Source organism: Cucurbita pepo, chromosome 1 (genome assembly GCF_057944985.1).
Source record: "Cucurbita pepo subsp. pepo isolate OVF chromosome 1, ASM5794498v1, whole genome shotgun sequence".
NCBI lineage: Eukaryota > Viridiplantae > Streptophyta > Magnoliopsida > Cucurbitales > Cucurbitaceae > Cucurbita > Cucurbita pepo.
In genome coordinates this window covers 17,153,555-17,172,768 of record NC_141798.1, presented here as the reverse complement: position 1 = coordinate 17,172,768, position 19,214 = coordinate 17,153,555, and the positions used below count along the sequence as shown (strand labels likewise).

General features: G+C 36.7%; 3 protein-coding genes across 3 annotated transcripts; 2 read left to right on the top strand and 1 right to left on the bottom strand.

Moving 5' to 3' along the window:
- The first annotated feature begins 80 nt into the window (after window positions 1-80).
- Window positions 81-2,116, top strand: LOC111781044 (glutathione S-transferase U25). Its single transcript, XM_023661445.2, has 2 exons — window positions 81-1,402; window positions 1,481-2,116. The coding sequence occupies exons 1-2, from the start codon at window positions 1,073-1,075 to the stop codon at window positions 1,823-1,825; spliced, it is 675 nt and encodes a 224-aa protein (XP_023517213.2). The 5' UTR covers window positions 81-1,072; the 3' UTR covers window positions 1,826-2,116.
- Window positions 2,117-7,936: 5,820 nt separating this feature from the next.
- Window positions 7,937-10,792, top strand: LOC111807818 (NAC domain-containing protein 86). Its single transcript, XM_087127466.1, has 6 exons — window positions 7,937-8,093; window positions 8,428-8,708; window positions 8,800-9,141; window positions 9,229-9,687; window positions 9,915-9,981; window positions 10,063-10,792. Exons 1-6 carry the CDS (start codon window positions 7,937-7,939, stop codon window positions 10,647-10,649), a joined length of 1,893 nt encoding a protein of 630 aa, XP_086983592.1. The 3' UTR covers window positions 10,650-10,792.
- A 1,266-nt stretch (window positions 10,793-12,058) lies between these two features.
- On the bottom strand, window positions 12,059-16,159 carry LOC111803958 (sucrose synthase 5). The gene is made up of 12 exons (XM_087127460.1): window positions 15,849-16,159; window positions 15,379-15,533; window positions 15,101-15,293; window positions 14,890-15,008; window positions 14,538-14,754; window positions 14,278-14,373; window positions 14,026-14,199; window positions 13,550-13,716; window positions 13,239-13,460; window positions 12,593-13,159; window positions 12,370-12,508; window positions 12,059-12,285 (listed from the first exon to the last, which is right to left on the bottom strand). Exons 1-12 carry the CDS (start codon window positions 16,056-16,058, stop codon window positions 12,247-12,249), a joined length of 2,298 nt encoding a protein of 765 aa, XP_086983586.1. The 5' UTR covers window positions 16,059-16,159; the 3' UTR covers window positions 12,059-12,246.
- Window positions 16,160-19,214: the final 3,055 nt, after the last annotated feature.

Genomic DNA, 19,214 nt, shown 5'->3' with positions numbered 1-19,214 from the left:
AAGGATAAGCATATAGCAATTAGATCTAGTTAAGGATAGCTTTATATATTGTATTCTCCATAATTTAATCTTCATGAGGGGTTTCCCTTAGAAATTAGAGGAACTAATGAGGTCAAATTTCTATCCATTTTTTATGAAATGTGAAAGATGAATTAGAAACCTTCCTTCTCCAAAGTAATATCTAGAGATGTCCACGAGGCAGAACGAGGAAGGATAAGCCTTTTCCGTCTCCATCCTCACCTCCTAGGGGTAAGATAGGTCATGAACCCTGTAATTCCTGTCTTTGACCTCGAGGATGGAGAAGCTTTCCCCGTCTCCATCCTCACCTCCTAGAGGTAAGAGGGGCCAGGAACCCTGTAATCCTCGTCTTTGACCTCGAGGATGGAGAAGCCTTCCATGTCTCCATCCTCACCTCCTAGAGTTAAAAGAGGGGTCAGGAACCCTGTAACTCTGTCTTTGATCTCGAGGATGGAGAAGCCTTCCCTATCTCTATCCTCACCTCCTGTGGGTAAGAGGGGTCAAGAACAGGAAATGTAATTCTCGTCCTTGACCCCATTTAGTTAACACGAAGAAATCTCTCTCCATTCTCTCTCCCTTTTCCATTTAAATAAAAATTGTTCACCCCACAAATTAAATAGACACAGATTTCATGGATTAAATGGATATCTATATCGAAACATACGATAAATTATAATATATGAAAAGTGAAGTGTTCGAGATTAGTATACTACAAACATTGTGAAACACAATTATTTGGAAGCATTAACACAAATAAAACAAAAGGCCAAGTCATTGTAATCATAATTTCTTTCATTATATATACACTTCCTTGTTGGGCCGTCCCTATACTCTCCATTATTTCAATTACTCCAATGTTGTTCTCACTTGGGTATTATCCATTTTAGTCCCTATACTTTCATTTCTATCTCAATTTAACCCCTATACTTTCAATTATTTACACTTAGTTCTCATCTCTATATAAACATCTTCATCTTCCTCTCAATTTACAAGCATTCAAACCAAAAACAAAGAGAGAAAGAGGAGCCTTTTGAAAGAGGGAGAAAAAGGTAAAATGTCCAAAGATGAGATTATAATTTTGGATTGTATCCTAAGTCCATTTTGCATGAGGGTTAAGATTGCTTTAAATGAGAAGGGAGTGAGCTACGAGAGCAAAGAAGAGGACTTGTTTGGTTGGAAAGGTGGCAAAAGTGAGCTATTACTCAAATCTAACCCTATCCATAAGAAAGTCCCTGTTCTCTTGCATAATGGTAACCCACTTAATGAAAGCTCCAACATTGTCACCTATATTGACGAGACATGGCCTTCTTCTTCCCCTCTTCTTCCATCTTCCCCCTATGAAAGAGCTCGAGCTCGCTTCTGGATCGACTACATCGACAAAAAGGTTTGTGTTCTTCACAATCCAATCACGTATTTCATGTCGTATACTCGAAAAACTTACGAATTTTTGCACTTTGGCAAGGTTTTCGAGACGGGTGGCAAGATTTGGAGGAGTAATGGAGATGAACAAGAGGTAGCCAAGAAGGAGTTCATTGAGATTTTGAAGCAATTGGAGGAAGCTTTAGGGGATAATGATTTCTTTGGAGGAGAAAGGTTTGGGATTGTGGATGTGATTGCTATCCCATTCAGTTGTTGGTTCTATGCTTTTGAGAAAGTTGGGGGCTTTAAAGTGGAAGAACATTGCCCAAAGCTATCAAATTGGGAGAAGAGGTGCTTGTTGAAGGAGAGTGTGGGTAGTGTCATTCCTAGCCATGAGATGGTGTATGGGTTTGTGAGCTCCATGAGGAACAAGCTTGGGCTTGAATAGAAACATGTTGTCAAAGACAAATTGTTGTTTTATTATTGTTGTTTTTCACTTTGAATGGTGGTTTGTTGTTGGTGGGTTTTGTGTGTTTTGTGTGGAATAATGAGCTTGAATTGTGAAGCTTTTGATAGATTTGGTGGGGTTGAATTTGTGTATTGTTGTGAACTATGTGAGTTTTATGGCTCATCTTCTCAATTTGGTGCGTTAAATTATATACATGTAAGACACGATGTGTAATGACTAATCATTTCACTTGTTTGAGATATAAACTCACTCGATGATCGGTTGATTTCTTATGTTTTTTGGTTGAGCTCTACACCTATTTACTCGCAGAGATATTTGTTTCACTCGTGAGTTCGAGACCCCAGGTGGACTTGTCCTGAATGAGGTGAGAAATCTTCATTTGAATGGGGATGAGAGAGGGAGAAGGAAGAGATTTCTCCCTCTTAGCTAAACGGGGCTAGAGATGAAATCTCCATTTGAACGGGAATGAGAGAGGAAGGGAGAGAGATTTCTCCCCGTTAGCTAAATGAGGCCATAGATGAAATCTCAATTTGAACGGGAATGAGAGGAGGGAGAGAAATTTCTCCCTGTTAGCTAAATGGGGTCATAAATGAAATCTCCATTTGAACGAGAATGCGAGAGAGAGGAGAGATTTTTCCCTATTAGTTAAACGGGCTAAAGATGAAAAGGGATTTTTCCCTATTAGTTAAACGGGCCAAAGATGAAATCTCCATTTGAACGGGAAAGAGAGAGAGAGAGATGAGAAAATTTTTCCTATTAGCTAAACGGGCCAAAGATGAAATCTTATTTGAATGGGAATGTGAGAGGGAGAGGGGAGAAGTTTCTCTCAACTATATGGGACCAGAGATGAAATCTCCATTTGAACGGGAACGAGAGAGGGAGAGAGGAGAGATTTCACACTGTTACCTACATGGACCGAGCGAGAGAAGAAAAGGGGAGAGATTCTTAAATCTTACCTACATAGATTAGAAATCAAATAAATAAATATTGAAGCTTATGAAATATTGTCAATTGTTTTACATTATATATATAGGAATTTTTTCTCCCTATAACATAAAAAATAAATGAAAATTCTCGTGTGGATGTGAATTAAAATAGGAGACGGAGATGGGACAGGAAAGCGTTCATCGTTCATCGTTCATCATCTGCTCCTCTCCTCGTAGACATCTTTATTTACGAATTTTTCATCCACAATCCTCATTCCTACCTGGTAGACATCTCTATTTACACGTTTCTAGACTTATTTATTAACCAACATTATAATGAATTAAAATTATATAGCGTAACAGATCAGTATAAACCCGATAAAATTATATTTGATTTAAAAATCTTAAACATAAGAAAAGCATATACAATTTGATCCTCCTTAAAAGAAATTGAATAGGGAGCATAGTTAAGTTTCCCAACATCGTAATTCACAAAGATTCATCTTTTTTCCAAAATTATTTAAATCAACCTTTCTTTTACCCTCTAAGCTTCCTTAATTTAATTAAATATTATGACAAAATAATAATAATAATAATAATAATAAATAAATAAATAATAAAAAGAAAAAGAAAAGGAGCTGTCACCAGGATTTCTTTCGGTGGCAGCTTCAAGGCGCTTGACATCATTTAATTAATTAATTAATTAATTAATATCTTTTTTTCTTTTTGGCTATATAAAATATTCCAAACTTCCTCTCTATACCTTTACATAATAATAATAATAATTATTATTATTATTTATAAGATATTATTGTTTTTTATTAGAATATTTTATAATTTTTTTTAAATAGTCATACTAAAAAAATATCCATTTTAAAGATATTTAAAAAAAATAAAATAATTTTTTTTTTTTTTCGGAATTCAAATTCCACGAAAATAAATAAATAATTTCACGGGATGAGAATTGAAATATACAACGAGGAATAGGATGATAGTGAAAACTCTATCACATTTCTAATCCACTATTCGGACGTCTCTAATCAAAATAATAAAATTTAAGTTCAAATCTCAAGCAATGTGATCAAAATCCTAGTACTGAGTCATGCGCTTTAGCTATCACGTGGTCGAGATCTATGTGATGGACAATATCCTTAATTTACTTATTCACTTATTCAATTCACGATCATATATTCAAAGGAAAGGTTGATTATGAACGAAGAACGGTATTTAAAATAAGAAAAATGTGATATTTGATGTTGGTATAATATAAGTATATTAGTATATTATATTATGAGTTTGGAAAGATGAGCAAGTTATGTATATGTAATGCGTAGGTTATGGTGAAACAAAAGATGCCATTTTTGGCACAACGTTTTAATTTTGGAGTCTTCTATTTCTTTTTATTATTTATTATAACATCATTCATTGGTCTTGTTTTCATTCACACTATCCCTACGTTGTAGCCCATAGGGACACAATAGATTCTTTGCCTTCCAATATATATTTAATTTCTAAATATTTTGAAAAAGACAACAAAACAACGAATCACGGACGTAGAATTAGACAAGTGCAACAAATAGTAGTATTAGTGTAACAACTCAAGCTCATCGCTGATAGATATTGTCTGTTACATATCGCCATCAACCTCACCGTTTTAAAATGGGTTTGCTTGGGAGAGGTTTCCACTGCTAGTAGATATTGTCTGTTTTGGCCCATTACGTATCATCGTTAGCCTCACAGTTTTAGGATGAGGTTTCCACATCCTAATAAGGAATGTTTCGTTCTTTTCTCTGACTAATGTGGGATCTCACAATTGGTCATTCTTTTCTTTGCGACGCTCTTTTAGGAGCATATTCTCTTATCGAAAACAAACCAATATACCAAATATACGAAGTTAGGGACATGAACCTATGAAAAACTTTAGGGTTAAGGACATTATTAGTAGCCGCAATATGAACATTGAGGCAATTGAAGCTCGAGCTTTTATTGGACCAAATCAATTATAGGGATCCCTTTATGCTCCATACGAAAACCCGTCATGGCATACACATTCATTTCGAGCTACCTTCGTATATCCAATTAACATAACATATCGTCTTTCGACAATAGTTTGATTTGTTGCCTCTAATCTTACTTATTGCCTTAATTTGGCTTTCATTCACACTCTTCTTCATGCGTTGGATGATTTATTGCCCTCCTCAATCACATCATGACACTTATCAATCTCGACCCTCACGTAGTTCGACGAGCATCACTCGCTTGTCGCCTTTCGAGAGACTGCACACGAGGGTCACAACCTACTCATTTTAATACAATTATAATCCAAATCAAAAGTCACAAACATACTATTCTTTTCATTTCATGAAGAACACGGTCAAAGTCTGGATGTAAATTGGATAGATTAATGTCTCCTTTTGTGAGATCTCACATCGGTTGGAGAATAGAACGAAACATTTCTTATAAGGGTGTGGAAGCCTCTCCCTAGGAGACGTGTTTTAAAACCATGAAGCTGACAACAATACGTAACGAGCAAAAAATGGATAATATCTACTAGGTGTGGGCTTGAGCGGTAAACACCTTTAACCTAATCGAGAAGTTATTATAGGACATGACACGTACTACAGTGGATAGTTTTGTCATCCATTATTCAACGTCAGACTTCTCTCTTTGGATAAGGTCGATGTTTCTTTTTTTAGTTATTTTACATTAAACGCTAAATTTGTCAATTTTCGCATGATTTAAACAATTAAAAGTATCGATAATATCGTCTATTAGTCAAGAGTTTAATTGTCGTAATTTTTGTAATAAAAAAAAAAATCATACATATAATTATTGCAAAAAAGAAATTAAAGAAAAAGAAAAGGAGTTAGATGAAGACATAAAGGGGAAAAGCACAAAAAAGGTTGATTGATGAAATGGAAAAGCATTGATTGGGAGAATTTGGAACATTTCCATTCCCAACCATAACTAACTTCTCTTTTACACATCATCCTCTTCTGCCACGTGGCTTTCTTCACGTGGACAAAGCTGGCCCCACATGGCCCCCCCATCTTCGCGCCACTCCGCTTTTTCTCTTCCTTCATTTTCTATTCCTCGCCGATCTTTTGCCGACCTTTTTTTTTTTTTTTAAATTACGATTTTATCTAATAAATTTAATTCAACTTCTATCAATTAATTTTTTTTTTTTTTAGAAATTTTTGAATTTTATGTATATAATTTTAAACGTGTTAAAAAAATATATATAGATAGATGGAAGTGTAACGACCCATATCAAGGATTCAGATAAGGATTTGAATTTTGAATTCGACGCTTCATAGCCCTAACATTCTCCTACATCCCGTACGATATGGTTGTGTTACTTACTCTTCGCTTATTAAAAGCGAAGACTATCCTTACAAACTAACACGAGTTCTTCCAGCATACTTAGTCCTCACTCACATGCATCTCAGAAAAAATTCTGGGAGATAAATTAACATAGAATTCATCAAAGGAAAACATGTTTAACCGTGGAGTTCTTATGATTTAGCCACTTAAAAGGACGGTGCATCTTGTTGATATATGTGGTGACTTTCAATTCTTTTAAATTTTTATTAGTCATTTTATACTCAAGATCGCTCTCCTTCGGATATAATCTCGGTTCATTCATGTACCTCTCATTTATCGGGAAGTGGAGGAATACCGACTTATTGTGCATGATAATCAACCCGTTTCAGTTATTAAAACATTATAGATTTATGTTATTAATTATTGTTATTAGATATATTAAACTTCCACATGGGTTCTTATGCGTATGATTGACTAAACAAATGGTGTCTCCTCGATTGGTGTGGCCAAGAGTAATAATACAACGTGATCATGTCTTTGCTTTTGCAGTAAAAAAAAACCTATTTCAATATTAATTTCACAAACTTTTTTTTTTAATGTCTAATTAACGTAACCGTCCAAGCTCACTACTAGAAGACATTGTCTGTTTTGACTCGTTACATATAGTCGTTAATCTTACGATTTTAAAACGCGTCTATTAGAGAGAGATTTCCACACCCTTATAAGAAACGCTTCGTTCTCATCTTCAACAGATGTGAGATCTAAACCGTAAAATTGACGACGAAACGTAACAAACTAAAGTTGACAAGGTGTAACCAAATATTTTAAATATACATACATAAATATTATTTTAAAATGACGTCATTATACATGGTTCTAATAATTAGGGTTTTGTTTCTTATTCTCTCGATGCCATTCAGCGTCTAAATTCTTAGCTCGACATTCCCACATTGTTGGCCATATGTTGCACGTCAATTCAAAGTCTAAACTCGATTCAATCAAGCGATTCAGTTTGAGCCTCAAGTTAACTCTCGATCCCAACCGATAACCGATAACCCTAGATTACAACAGATTTAGACCACAACTATAGTTTGATTGATGAAGGTAGCTCGATCAAAACTCATAGTTTATTACCTTAACTAGAAGAGACCCTCAAAATGATAATTGAAAGAAAAGGAAGATATTAGAGTATATGGTGAAAAGAAATGAAAAACAAAAAAAGGTGGCGGTTTTTGGGATAATAAAATGGATCGGGAGAGACAAAGAAAAGGGGAATGTGAAAGAGACAATAGTTGTCCAACAAGAGTGGATTAAGTTAAGGTGGTTTGGTTTGGTTTGATTGTTCCTTGTACAACACAAATCCACGACAAAAAAAAAAAAAAAAAAAAACAAAATTAAACTCCATGTGAATCCGAATCCAAGAAAGGAGAAGTAGGAAGCATGGGATAATTTGTATGCAAAATAATTGATTAATGAAAAGCAGCTAAAGCCAACACAATACCTTGTTCTTCTTTTACCACCTTTTTCTTTTTGTTTGCATCTTAACAGAACCCCTTCATATCCAATCCCAACCTCTCTCAATCTCTCTCTCTCTCATTTTTCATCTCCAAAGGTCTCTCTCTCTCTCTCTCTCTCTCTCTCTCTCTCTCTCTCTCTCTCTCTCTCTCTCTCTCTCTCTCTCTCTCTCTGAGCTGACCCATATGATATTTATGTGTGTTTTTGTAGGGTTTTGGAGGTGAATCATTTGGTGGGTTGGTCTCAAGTGTTTTTGTTTTGAGGCCTCTCCTCCTCCTCCTCCTCCTCCTCCTCCTCCTCCTCCTCCTCCACTTTTGTTCATCCCATGGCTCCTGTTTCATTGCCTCCCGGCTTCCGATTCCATCCCACCGATGAAGAACTCGTTGCGTACTACCTCAAACGCAAGATCAATGGTCGGGAAATTGAGCTCGAGATCATCCCTGAAGTCGATCTCTACAAATGTGAGCCATGGGATTTGCCAGGTACTCTTTTGATTTTTCAGTTCTTGAATATATATCTCTACTCGTACGAGATATTTTTAGTGGAATCTATGAATCGATCGAAATAAATTTTGTTTGTGGGGAGGGATTTAACTTTATTAAAGAAAAGTGGTCTCTATAGAGACAAATATTACCCTAAACAGTCAAGTCAAAAAGAAAGCTAGAAATGAACGATGGGTTATAGAAAAGTATCAATGGCTTCAAAGCTTCGAATCAAATGCTTTGAAAGTTTTCATGTTCATAAAAATTAGTAAATGAATTAAATTAGGTTTTCTTTGATTTTTTTTTTTTTTTTTTTTTTTGCAAATTGTTACAGGAAAGTCGTTGCTTCCTAGCAAGGATCTCGAATGGTACTTCTTCAGCCCTCGAGATCGAAAGTATCCGAACGGGTCAAGAACCAATAGAGCAACGAAAGCGGGATATTGGAAAGCCACTGGCAAAGATAGGAAAGTGAATTCCCAATCGAGAGCTGTTGGGATGAAGAAAACCCTAGTGTACTATCGCGGTCGAGCCCCGCACGGCGCTCGTACCGATTGGGTCATGCACGAATATCGTCTCGATGACCGGGAATGTGATGTCCCTTCTTCTGGCTTACAGGTTCTCTATCTTTTCCCGATCATAACCTATTAATTTAACCTTGTGAGTGAACAGTGATTTGTTCTAACCGACTATTTTCTTTGTAATCCAGGATGCTTATGCACTTTGTCGTGTGTTCAAGAAGAGTGCGACAATAGCTCCGAAAATAGAAGAGAATCAGCAATATTGTAATATAACCTCGTCTTCTAATCAATTCATTAACAGTGATCAATCTTCTGAACTTTACTCGGAAGGAAGATGTGAAGAACCCGAGAGCTCAAATTATTCGATGCCGTTCGATGGCTTCCAATCCCATCAAGTTAATAAAGATTGTTCATTTGACATGTTTGGTGGAAGAAGAGAAGGAAAATGGTCTCAATTCTTATCTCAAGAAGCCTTTAATTCAGCCCCTTCATTCCCAAGTTATGCAAATATTCCATACCCTCCTTCCAAGGTGAGTATCAATTTAGGTCAAAGTTTCCTTTTTTATTCAATATTCATATCAATTTCATGATATTCCTTCATGGGGTTGTTCTTGAAGGTGGACATAGCATTAGAATGTGCAAGGTTACAACACCGTTTCACTTTGCCACCGTTGGAGGCGGAGGGTTTTCCCAACTCGAGCTACTCCGATCACTTCAAAATGCCACAACCGGTGGAGCCAACCATGCTCGGTGGTTCAAGCGAGACGTCGACCGACATATTACAAGAGATTCTTTCTGTAGCTCAGGCCTCTCAAGAGCTTGCCAACCAATCTTCTGTAGTTGAAACAACAACATGGGATGGAGGGCTTGCCAATGTTTATGGTTGTTCCAATGAGGATTTCAATTTCATGGCTAACAAAGATGGCTTCCATGATTGGAACTCCTCTACAAGATTTCATGTCGAGAGCTCGTGGGACGATCCATTCTCTAAGTGTATAGAGGTCGGTAATGTTGGTGACGAGATCCCGGTGGAGAACTTACGATGGGTCGGAATGTCTAATAAAGATCTCGACAAGGTATAAACTTTTACATTTTTTATATATTAGGGTTTGTTGAAATTTATTACCTTTTCATTGAAAACCACTTTAGAAGAGCTTTATGCATTCAAAAACAACAAATTTGTAAAAATTTGTTCGGATAACCATTTAAAAATGTTTTTTTTTCTCATTTTTTTTATGTGTATTATCAACGACAACCTATTTTTCCTCAAAAATGGGATTATAATTTCATGATTTGAATATAGAATTGCATGGAAGAATCCAAGCTAGTTCCCATTGAGAATATTTCAAGCTTCCCAATTGAAGAACAAGGTAACATATAAATCACTTTAATAATACAAACGATTAAATTTATCGTAACTTATTAACTCAAATAAAATTTTTGATTAGCAGTCAGTGATCAAATGAACGATTTCTCGCTCACATTCATAAACGAGGACGACTCGAATGCGAACAACTTCATCATGGAAGGATCAGGAAACTCCATAGTCAACTATTCGAGCTCCCCGAGTTTCGAGGTGGTCGAAGAAATCAAAGTCAACCACGGCCTCTTCATCTCAACAAGACAAGTAGCTGAGACATTCTTCCACCAAACAATGCCTTCAGAGACTGTTAAAGTTCAAACCTTGACCTCTTTCATGGCACCAAATTTCATCAGCTTCCATGAAAGAACACCTCAAAAGACAGCTTCTTTCTTCAATGGGTCATCTTTGAAGAAGCCATGGAAGAGCTTACAAAGGAAAATTGTTTCAATTCTTGAAATTCTGATGATCTTTGTTAGTGTGTTTAGTGAAGAAGAAGAAGAAGAAGAAGAAGAGGATGATGATGATAATGGTGAAGGGGAGAAATTGTTAAGTGAAGAAGAAGAATTGAGATCAAAGGGGAAAGGAGAAGGTTTGAATATGATTTTGAAGAAGACAGCCATTTTCTTTAGCATTGCTTCTTTGGCTCTTTGTTCCATTTGGGCAAATTATAATTGATTTTTTTTTTTTTTTTTTTCAAATCTTTCTGTGACTTTAAGGTTTACAGTTATATACAAAAAATAATATATATGTTGTAAGTGGAGAGGGCAGAAACTTAGCTTTTCTCTCATCATTTCAATGAAAATCCATGTTTTTTTTTATACGGTTGTCTTTCGAGTTTCCATTTCGGACTTTCTCTCAAACGGAGAGGTTTCAACACTCTTATAAAGGGTGTTCCGTTCTCCTCCCCAACCGATTTGGGATGTCACATCCACTCCCTTTGGAGCCCAACGTCCTCGTTCGTACTCGTTCCCTTCTCCAATTGATGTGGGACCTCCTAATACACCCCTTCGGGGCCTAACGTCCTTACTGACACACCGCCTCGTGTCCACCCCCTTTGCGGCTCAATCTCTTTGCTAGCACATCGCCTAGTGTCTGGCTCTGATACCATTTGTAACAGTCAAAACCCATCAGTAGCAGATATTGTCCTATTTGAGCTTTCCCTCAAGGTTTTTAAAACGCGTCTGATAGAAAAAGATTTCTACACTCTTATAAAGGGTGTTTCGTTCTCTTCTCCAACCGGTGTGAGATCTCACACCATCATCTTCTTGTTCATCCTCCACGTGGGTGCGCAAGTTTCTTGATGAACACTCTCGATCCTCACAAACGAAACTAGATCTGATTCAAAAGTAGATTTATATTTTGGAAAAATAAGCCAAATAGTTAAAAGTATAACAAGTTTAAGAATTTGAGAATGTGGTTTAGATACCTTCAATGACGTTTTCATAACTACTCATATGTGGGTTGACCTAGAGTTTCCTTCCTCTTCGAAAAAGGATTAAGAGAGTCGAACGTGGACTCCTCTCATAACTCATTGGGTCGTGGGTGTGTAAAGTGCACGTCCACATGTGCTCACCATGGCTTGGATCAAGACAGGTCTAACCGGTCTTAGATGAGCTTTCGAGCCTCTTGGCCTAGTAGGCTCTTTACTTTAGCCCAACCCACGAGTCTCCATTTGACCCTTAGTTGTCTTATATCCCTTCGGTTTAGATCCTATCGTACAAAATCAACCATAACACGTAAATTAATCGTATGAAAATGATAACTATACGTATAATATCTAAGTCACAAACATTGCAAATTCCTTTCAAATCTTGAGTCAAAAGTGGTGAAAACATGTCAATTTATTTTCCAAAAAACCCCATAGGATAAGGTGTAAGGAATAAGTTCTATCCTTTAGGCAGAAATGTGAAAAAGTGAGATTCTTTCTAAGATGCGAAGTCACAAGGAACAAGCATATAACCAAAGGGATTGCTAATCATGTTCATACAAATGTTCTTATTACATTGAACAATCCTTTAACTTTTAATAGAACATGTTCTTAAGAGATTAATATTGAATATCATTGTGACATGAACACAAGAATCTCCATTGGTGTTCAACTCAAGATGAACACAACCTTTATTCAATTTCAACAAGGGAAAAGGGAAACATTCCAATCATAATATATATGACTGCTTGAAATTACAAACTGTGTTGAAAAGGCAACATTCTTGAAAGAAAGTTTTCTTGCATAAGCTTGTCATGTTTGTTGGGTTGCATACTCTTGTGATGGCTAAGCCGAGTCGTCGACAGCGACCGGCACGGTCTTCACCTGAGAAACGAATGGAAAACGATGTAACGATGAAAAGGGGTTCGAAATCTTAAGGATTTGAGGGAAATTGTAGGAGAAACATACCAAATTCTTGTAAAGAAGATTGTAAAACATTTGGATGTATCTTTGCTTAGCTTGCTTTTGGTGGTTGTTCAATTGGTTCCAAAAAGTGTAAGTGCTACCCATGTTAAGAACCTTGTTTGCATAGATTTTCCAAGTGTAGCTGCCAAAGACAAGACATGAGAAGATGATTAGAGTTTTGTATTAAGTTCAACAATGTAACATAGGTAGGTTGGAGAGAAGTTACCATTCATCGATACGTTTCAAGCCGCCGTTCGAAATTTTGGTCCAGTAGGCGTGATCGTTCTTGCAGTTTTCGAAGAAGTTAGCGATCTTTTTGCTCGATTCAGCGCCGTTGTTTGGATCGATATGGAAGCCTGAGATGCCATCAACTATGATCTCAGCTGGACCTCCTTGATTGGTAGCAAAGGTTGGTAAGCCAGAGTTCATTGCCTCAATCACTGTGAGACCAAAAGCTTCATATAGAGCAGGCTGCACAAAGGCTCCTTTCGTGTCGGCGATGCATCGGTAGAGTTCTCCGTTACGACGTCGATCAGTCTGTGCTGCTATCCATCTGATCTGCCCTTTGAGTTGGTATTTGTCAATCAATTCATGCATCTTTCTTATCTCTGCCATTTCTTCTCTGTCCTTTGATTTGGAAGGATCAAAGAATCCCCCAACCACAACAAGATTCACCAAATTTCTCAGCTTCTCGTTCTTCCCAAACCATTCAACCAATCCCGTGATGTTCTTCACGACATCGAACCGTGCCATCGTAAATATGATCGGTTTTTTCTTATCTGCTAGATATCCTCTGTTTCATCAAAAAACAAAGCAGTGTTCATATGCAAAACTTACAAAACACATCCCAAATATTTCAAGCAAACACTCACATATGCACATCATTCTCAACATTACTGAAAAGAAGTTCCTCAATTGCTGGTTGAAACGATGTGAATCGTTCCTTAGCCATGTAAGGGAAATACACTGACTGATCAGCCCCTGGTGCTGCAATGTTGAACTTTGGATCGAACACGTTGATGCCCGAAACCACTCGGTACAGCCCCGGAAGTGTAAACGCCTCGTGGCTTTCATATTGCCCTGGCTTCTTCTTACTGAAAAACCATAAACCATTTTCATCTTAGCTACTAAACTATGCTCGACTTAACCGTACTACTAAACTATACTCGGGTTTTTTTCGAACCTTCCTGCAATCTCTTGGAATGTGCTTGCAATCACAAAATCAGTGGCATTCATTGCAAGAATATCAGCTGTAAATTGGCATGAAAAGTGATACTTTGAGTCCAATTCCTTCCATTTAAGATCTGAATCTTCATATTTAGTCTTCTCCAAGGCATGTGCAATTGTTGCCTGTTTTCATCAATTTTGTGTCACAATTGATATCTATTTGTTAAGAACATATATAAGACAATATGAAGAACACAATACTTGGGTTATGCCTAGCTTGCTAGCCATGAGGGATGCCACAAGATTCCCATCTGTATAGTTTCCAATGATTAGATCTGGCTTTGCTCCCATGAGATCTAATATCTTGGCAGTGGCATCCTAACGTAAAATTACGACACGACGATGTTAGAACACGATGTCACGAACCCGTTTGATCGATGATAATTCTACGACATCAAAATGATGTAGATCCAAATTACGTTTAGAACTTACTTGAGAAAATCTCTCGAGGAAAGGATAGATGTCGAAACGAGAAACCCAACGACGAAGGACGCCCTTTTCGGTTCTAAAGGGTACCCTTACAATCTTAGAGTAATTAGTCCCAAGGACTGGTTCGATTTCTTGGTTGCATTTGGTTCCCTTGGCGTCTGGAATAAGTCTTGTTATCTGCGTATTCGACTCGATGATTTAATATGGAATCGAAGTAGATATCTCTCGAGTTCGACTCGAAGTTGAAGAACTTACGATGATGATTTGAGGCTTGAAATTGAGGCCTTGTTGCTTAATTCTGAGAAGAAGTTCTTCTTCCATAGCTTTAACTTGATCAAGAATGTAGACAACCTTAAAGAACCACAAAAAAAAAAAAAAACATCACCTTAAAACAAACAAAAACATTTGAGGTTGTTTGTAGCATATGTCAAAGTCTGTTTTGGTTACGATTCGAGATCGTTTTTGTTACGTTCTTGTTTTCATTTGATTTCTTCTCGATTGACGAAAACTCGTACCTGGCCTCCGGTGTCGGGTAGACCAAGAACATCAGCTTGTCCAAAGTATCCATGAGGAGACAAGATGACAATGTTGAAAATGGTGGGAAGCCAGCTGAAGAACTTTGCCATTTGTGTTGGATCATAGGCTTGGAGTATGTCAGACAGACATCTCATGGTTTCCTTTACTCTTCCAGCACAGTCTCCCCATCCTTTCTCAAAACCCCACTCCTTCAATCTGATTCCACAAAAGTTGGAAAAGATTATTACGATTCCGATTACGATTACGATTATGATTATGAATGAAAATGACGGGTCATGCTAAATTATTACTATACTCAATAAAATCGAAAGCGATATTAGGGTTTCTCACCTAAGGTGGAAGTTTTCGTAAGGGGTGTCGGGAGGAAGTGTAGAAAGGAAAATATCTGCAAGAATCAATGTCGTTTGAAGCTTGGAAGCTGTGTTTAGAGTCTCGTTTAACATAAGTTTCTGTGACAAAAAAAGTAACGGTCAAATCCGAGCATAGCTTAGCTAGTTAAAACATATATTTTCGACCTGAAGGTCAAAGGTTTGAATCATACCACTCCTTGATACTCGAGGGATAACAAGTAATCGACGAGCGGTTGTGCATTCTCCAATTTGCCACTTAGGTTTGATGTTAGAAACTTTGTAGTGTAGCTAAGACCTTCTCCAATTGAGGAGGGAATGGTTAAGTGAGGAGTTGTGAATTCAATGGCTCCAAAATCAACTTCCAATGCATGTTCATCATTTGCCCTAAAGGATTATCCATTTATGGAAACTAATTACACATTTTTTTATAAAACAAAATATATTTTTTTTAAAAAAAACATATTATTACCATTCTTTGTCATAAATAATCTCTTTTAATTTGATAAATTCAGTAGAAGTGAGAGATTTGACCGAGAGATCGAGCGCACTAACTCGAACAAACTCCCAACGCCCTGGTTCTGGTCGAACAGCAAAAGCAACATACGGAGGAGTCACAATTGCCTCCTACATAAGTAATGAAAACATAACATAAAAAGTTACGAGGAGACAATGAAAAGACAAAATAGAGAGAAGAGCAATATGTTCGAGAAAGAAAATTATTGAATTCTCTCTCGTATGTGTTGAGGATTATTGGGAGTGAGTCCCACGTAGGTTAATTTAGTGGAAGATCATGGGTTTATAAGTGAGGAATACTATATTCATTGGTACGAGGCCTTTTGGGAAAACCCAAAGCAAAGCCACGAGAGTCAGTATATTCAACGGTATAAGATCGTCAGTCACACGGATCAATCCCGGGAGAGAGAGAGAGATTAGAAGAACCTGAGTAGATGCGAAAATATGGCCAAGAACACCCTCCACATGCTCCATTTCCTCCATCAATTGCTTGAGCTTCAAGCTCCTATTCCCCTTCTCAACAAGCTTACCAAAGCATCTCTTCATAGAGCTATGGTTCAGCTTGAGTGCCTCTGGCATGCCATGAGCTATCAACTCAGGCCTCTTGGCAGCACCATTGTTTACAATTGAACCCATATTGTATAGCTGTTTCTTCTCTCACAAGTGCATTATGCAATGGTTGAACACAATGGGGCATTTATAGGAGAGGTAGGCCAAATGGGTTTGGTTTTGGTTGGCCAATGGCTTAGGGAATTTGATGTGTAGATGGAGCTTTAAAAGATTGGAAAAGAAAAAACATTATTGGAAAAAGGAAAAAGAATCTGTGGGTGAGATGAACTTGTTGGAACACAAAAACAAAACTGGTTTGGTTTGGTTTGGTTTTGTTTCATAACTTTGGTAATTCATTGTCCTTTCCATGTAAAGATATGAGTAATCGCTAGCTGATTCGATTTGGAGCTTCTTACATTTGCTTAATGCTAATCACTTTTAACATTATCGACGAGTCAACTATCGTTTACCAGTGATTTAGATAAGAATCCTTCAAACGTGTCTGTTGGAGAGAAATTTACATATCTTTATAAGGAATGTTTCGTTTCCCTCTCCTACCGAATCCGCGTCTGGCTCTGATATCATTCGGTTGGAGAAGGGAATGAACCATTATTTATAAGAGTGTGGAAACTTCTCCCTAGCAGACTTGTTTTAAAACCGTGGCTGACGATGATATGTAATGGGTCAAAGCAGACAATATGTACTTAGCGGTAGGCTTAAACTGTTACAGTTTTGATTGGGTTATCAAATAAATGAACATGGTCACGTTACTTACTTATCTTGAATTGCTTCTAAGAGTGAAGATTCTTCTCATAAACTAACACGTGACGTTTTTTAATATGTTTTGTCATTTTTTTACTATTCTGTGGTTGTGATTTAGGTCGAGTTTTTGAAAATAAAGCTACGAACACAAACCAAACTAGGGGCGTTTAAAAAATTTATTGATCCAAAAAAAACTCGGATCAACTTTATCCAAATGTAAATGAATCAAGATTTGGTATTTAATTACTCACATCCTAAGTTCATTTTTAGTATGCTTTTTTCTCACTTATGAAGTCAACTATTCCGATGAGATTTAGACGTAGTGCTTGAACGTTAAGCTACAAACACAAATCAAAACTCGGGCTATTTACAAAATCAGATGACCCAAAAAAAATTGACGAACGTTGCAACGTTTATCAATTTAGATTAATAATCTCAACGTTTATCTTAGATCGATAATCTTAATCCAACCTGTACAGTTTAGATTAACTATCGACTCTTTCAAACCTTTTTTAACTAAGATATTCTTAGGATCACTCTCGTTCGATCAGATCAAACTCAACCCATAAGCCAAACACGCTAAAAAATGTCTCAATCAAATCGAACTCAACCCATAAACACTCTTATCTAATCATTGTTGTTCGATGATTTGTGATTTAGATAGAACGCTTGAAAATTAAGCGACAAACACCAAGAACATTCCTAAATTACCTACCTTACTTTTGAATTATTGTGTGTCTTTTGTTAAGTGGTTGGAATCAATTTCTAAACCAACATTACTTTTTGAACATGCCTAAGCTACTTAAAAGCTTATTCTTTATTCCATGATTTAGTGTCCTTTGCCAACCCACCAATTGTATTCCCATCAAATGGTTCAAAATAAACGAGCCTTTCAACACGTTCAAATCTACTGATCTTCTTGATTTTTGATCGATTAAAATGTCTTATAAATAATTTTTACGATCTTTATTTATAACATAAAAAATACAATAATTATTTTTATGTTCGTCTCGAGTTGATTATAAGTAACTGAAAAATATATCGAGTGATGTTTACCTAATTCAATTAGGTCTATCGATAATACCAAACTTTCTGTTATAAGCATCTATGTAAGATAGGGTTTGAAAAGAAAGCACTATTGATATTGTTTTCGAGTTTATTCTCACATCAAGAAGTACATGTGTTGCCAGTTCTACACGGTGACAAATGGAGGATATAAGGAGAAGAAAAGGAATGGGGTGCAAGGTTCAAAGTTAATATTCTCGTTTTAAGAATAACACGAATACGACAAAAACAAGTGGCACTTCCGATCTTGAGCGATTAATTTAAAAAATTGGAATGTCGTCTCGTGAACCTACTATGACTTGAGGGTTGTGGGAATCTTCTCGTAACATTTAAAAATTTTGAATGTTTTTTTATCTCTTAAAACTTACTATGATTTCTTTTAAAAAAATTGACTTACTATGATTTCTTTTAAAAAAATTGTATATTATTTTGTCTCGTGAATCCAGCGCGTTTTATGTATATATATATATATTTTTTGAACAAAGTATATTTTATGGTGTGAAGTATATTCTATGGGTGTACGCAGTTTTTAAGAGGATATGAACCTTTGGGCGTTGAGGGAATGAGTAGTTATGCTCACTTTGGTAATCTATTCATTATGTTTTTTATTTGACTTTGGCTCAGACTTAGCTTCACTGGGTCACATTGAGTTCATTGTGGGTTTGTTGTTTCGTTTACCTTCGGCTACAATGTTTATAGATTAGTTGTTCGTAAGTAGGCCTCTCACTCGGTTTTAGTTTCAATTTTGGTTTTCTATTAAGGTTTTTAGGGTTCAATTTTCTTCACCCTCGGTTTTGTTGTCGTTGTATTACTACGGTTCTTTACCATCTTTAATGTTAGTGTTCTTGAAGGAGGAATCATTCCTTTGGGTTTCCTCGCATCCGAGTGTTACAGCTTGAAATTCGAGACTTGGAATCAATTGCGTGATCGAGAGACTATACGAGGAAAGCACGTAGAAAAGAAATGAGGAAGAAGATTTTACGGAAATTTTGTAATTAAGAAGAAAATTTTCAAAAAAGTTTATAAGAGAAGTTAATGGGGGTAACAAAATGCATGATATGACTATGTATGATTGGCAAGACTCATAGACGCTCTGGGTCACCCCCTTTGTGGCATCATGTCTCCCCAGCACCCTTGATCAGTGACATCATACACCTGAAGAAAAAAATGAAGAAAAATATGTAGAAAATGATGAGTATAAGAATACCCAACCTACTTGTAGGCTCTCTTTGCATCCATAACCTAATAAGTATCCACAAGACCATACTACCACAAAAATTGACAATCATCGTGGTCTCGAACACTGGGGCTAGGCCTGTTGGCCGCCCTTCGTGACCCTAAATGCACCATCTCCTAGAGGCATCTTGATCTAGACTTTGTCTAGCCAGATAAGTCTCTAGCACCCTAGTCTAAGCT

What these genes read in the sequence shown, in the direction of transcription:
- LOC111803958 (XM_087127460.1), bottom strand. Translation starts at nt 16,058, where the DNA reads ATGGGTTCAATTGTAAACAATGGTGCTGCCAAGAGGCCTGAGTTGATA. An exon ending in TCAAGCCTCAAATCATCATC is followed by an intron (nt 14,200 to 14,277) that starts GTAAGTTCTTCA and finishes TCGAATACGCAG; the next exon opens with ATAACAAGACTTATTCCAGA. An exon ending in TCCTCGAGAGATTTTCTCAA is followed by an intron (nt 13,717 to 14,025) that starts GTAAGTTCTAAA and finishes TGATGAAAACAG; the next exon opens with GCAACAATTGCACATGCCTT.
- LOC111781044 (XM_023661445.2), top strand. Translation starts at nt 1,073, where the DNA reads ATGTCCAAAGATGAGATTATAATTTTGGATTGTATCCTAAGTCCATTT. An exon ending in TCGACTACATCGACAAAAAG is followed by an intron (nt 1,403 to 1,480) that starts GTTTGTGTTCTT and finishes CACTTTGGCAAG; the next exon opens with GTTTTCGAGACGGGTGGCAA.
- LOC111807818 (XM_087127466.1), top strand. Translation starts at nt 7,937, where the DNA reads ATGGCTCCTGTTTCATTGCCTCCCGGCTTCCGATTCCATCCCACCGAT. An exon ending in TGAGCCATGGGATTTGCCAG is followed by an intron (nt 8,094 to 8,427) that starts GTACTCTTTTGA and finishes AAATTGTTACAG; the next exon opens with GAAAGTCGTTGCTTCCTAGC. An exon ending in TCCCTTCTTCTGGCTTACAG is followed by an intron (nt 8,709 to 8,799) that starts GTTCTCTATCTT and finishes TTTGTAATCCAG; the next exon opens with GATGCTTATGCACTTTGTCG.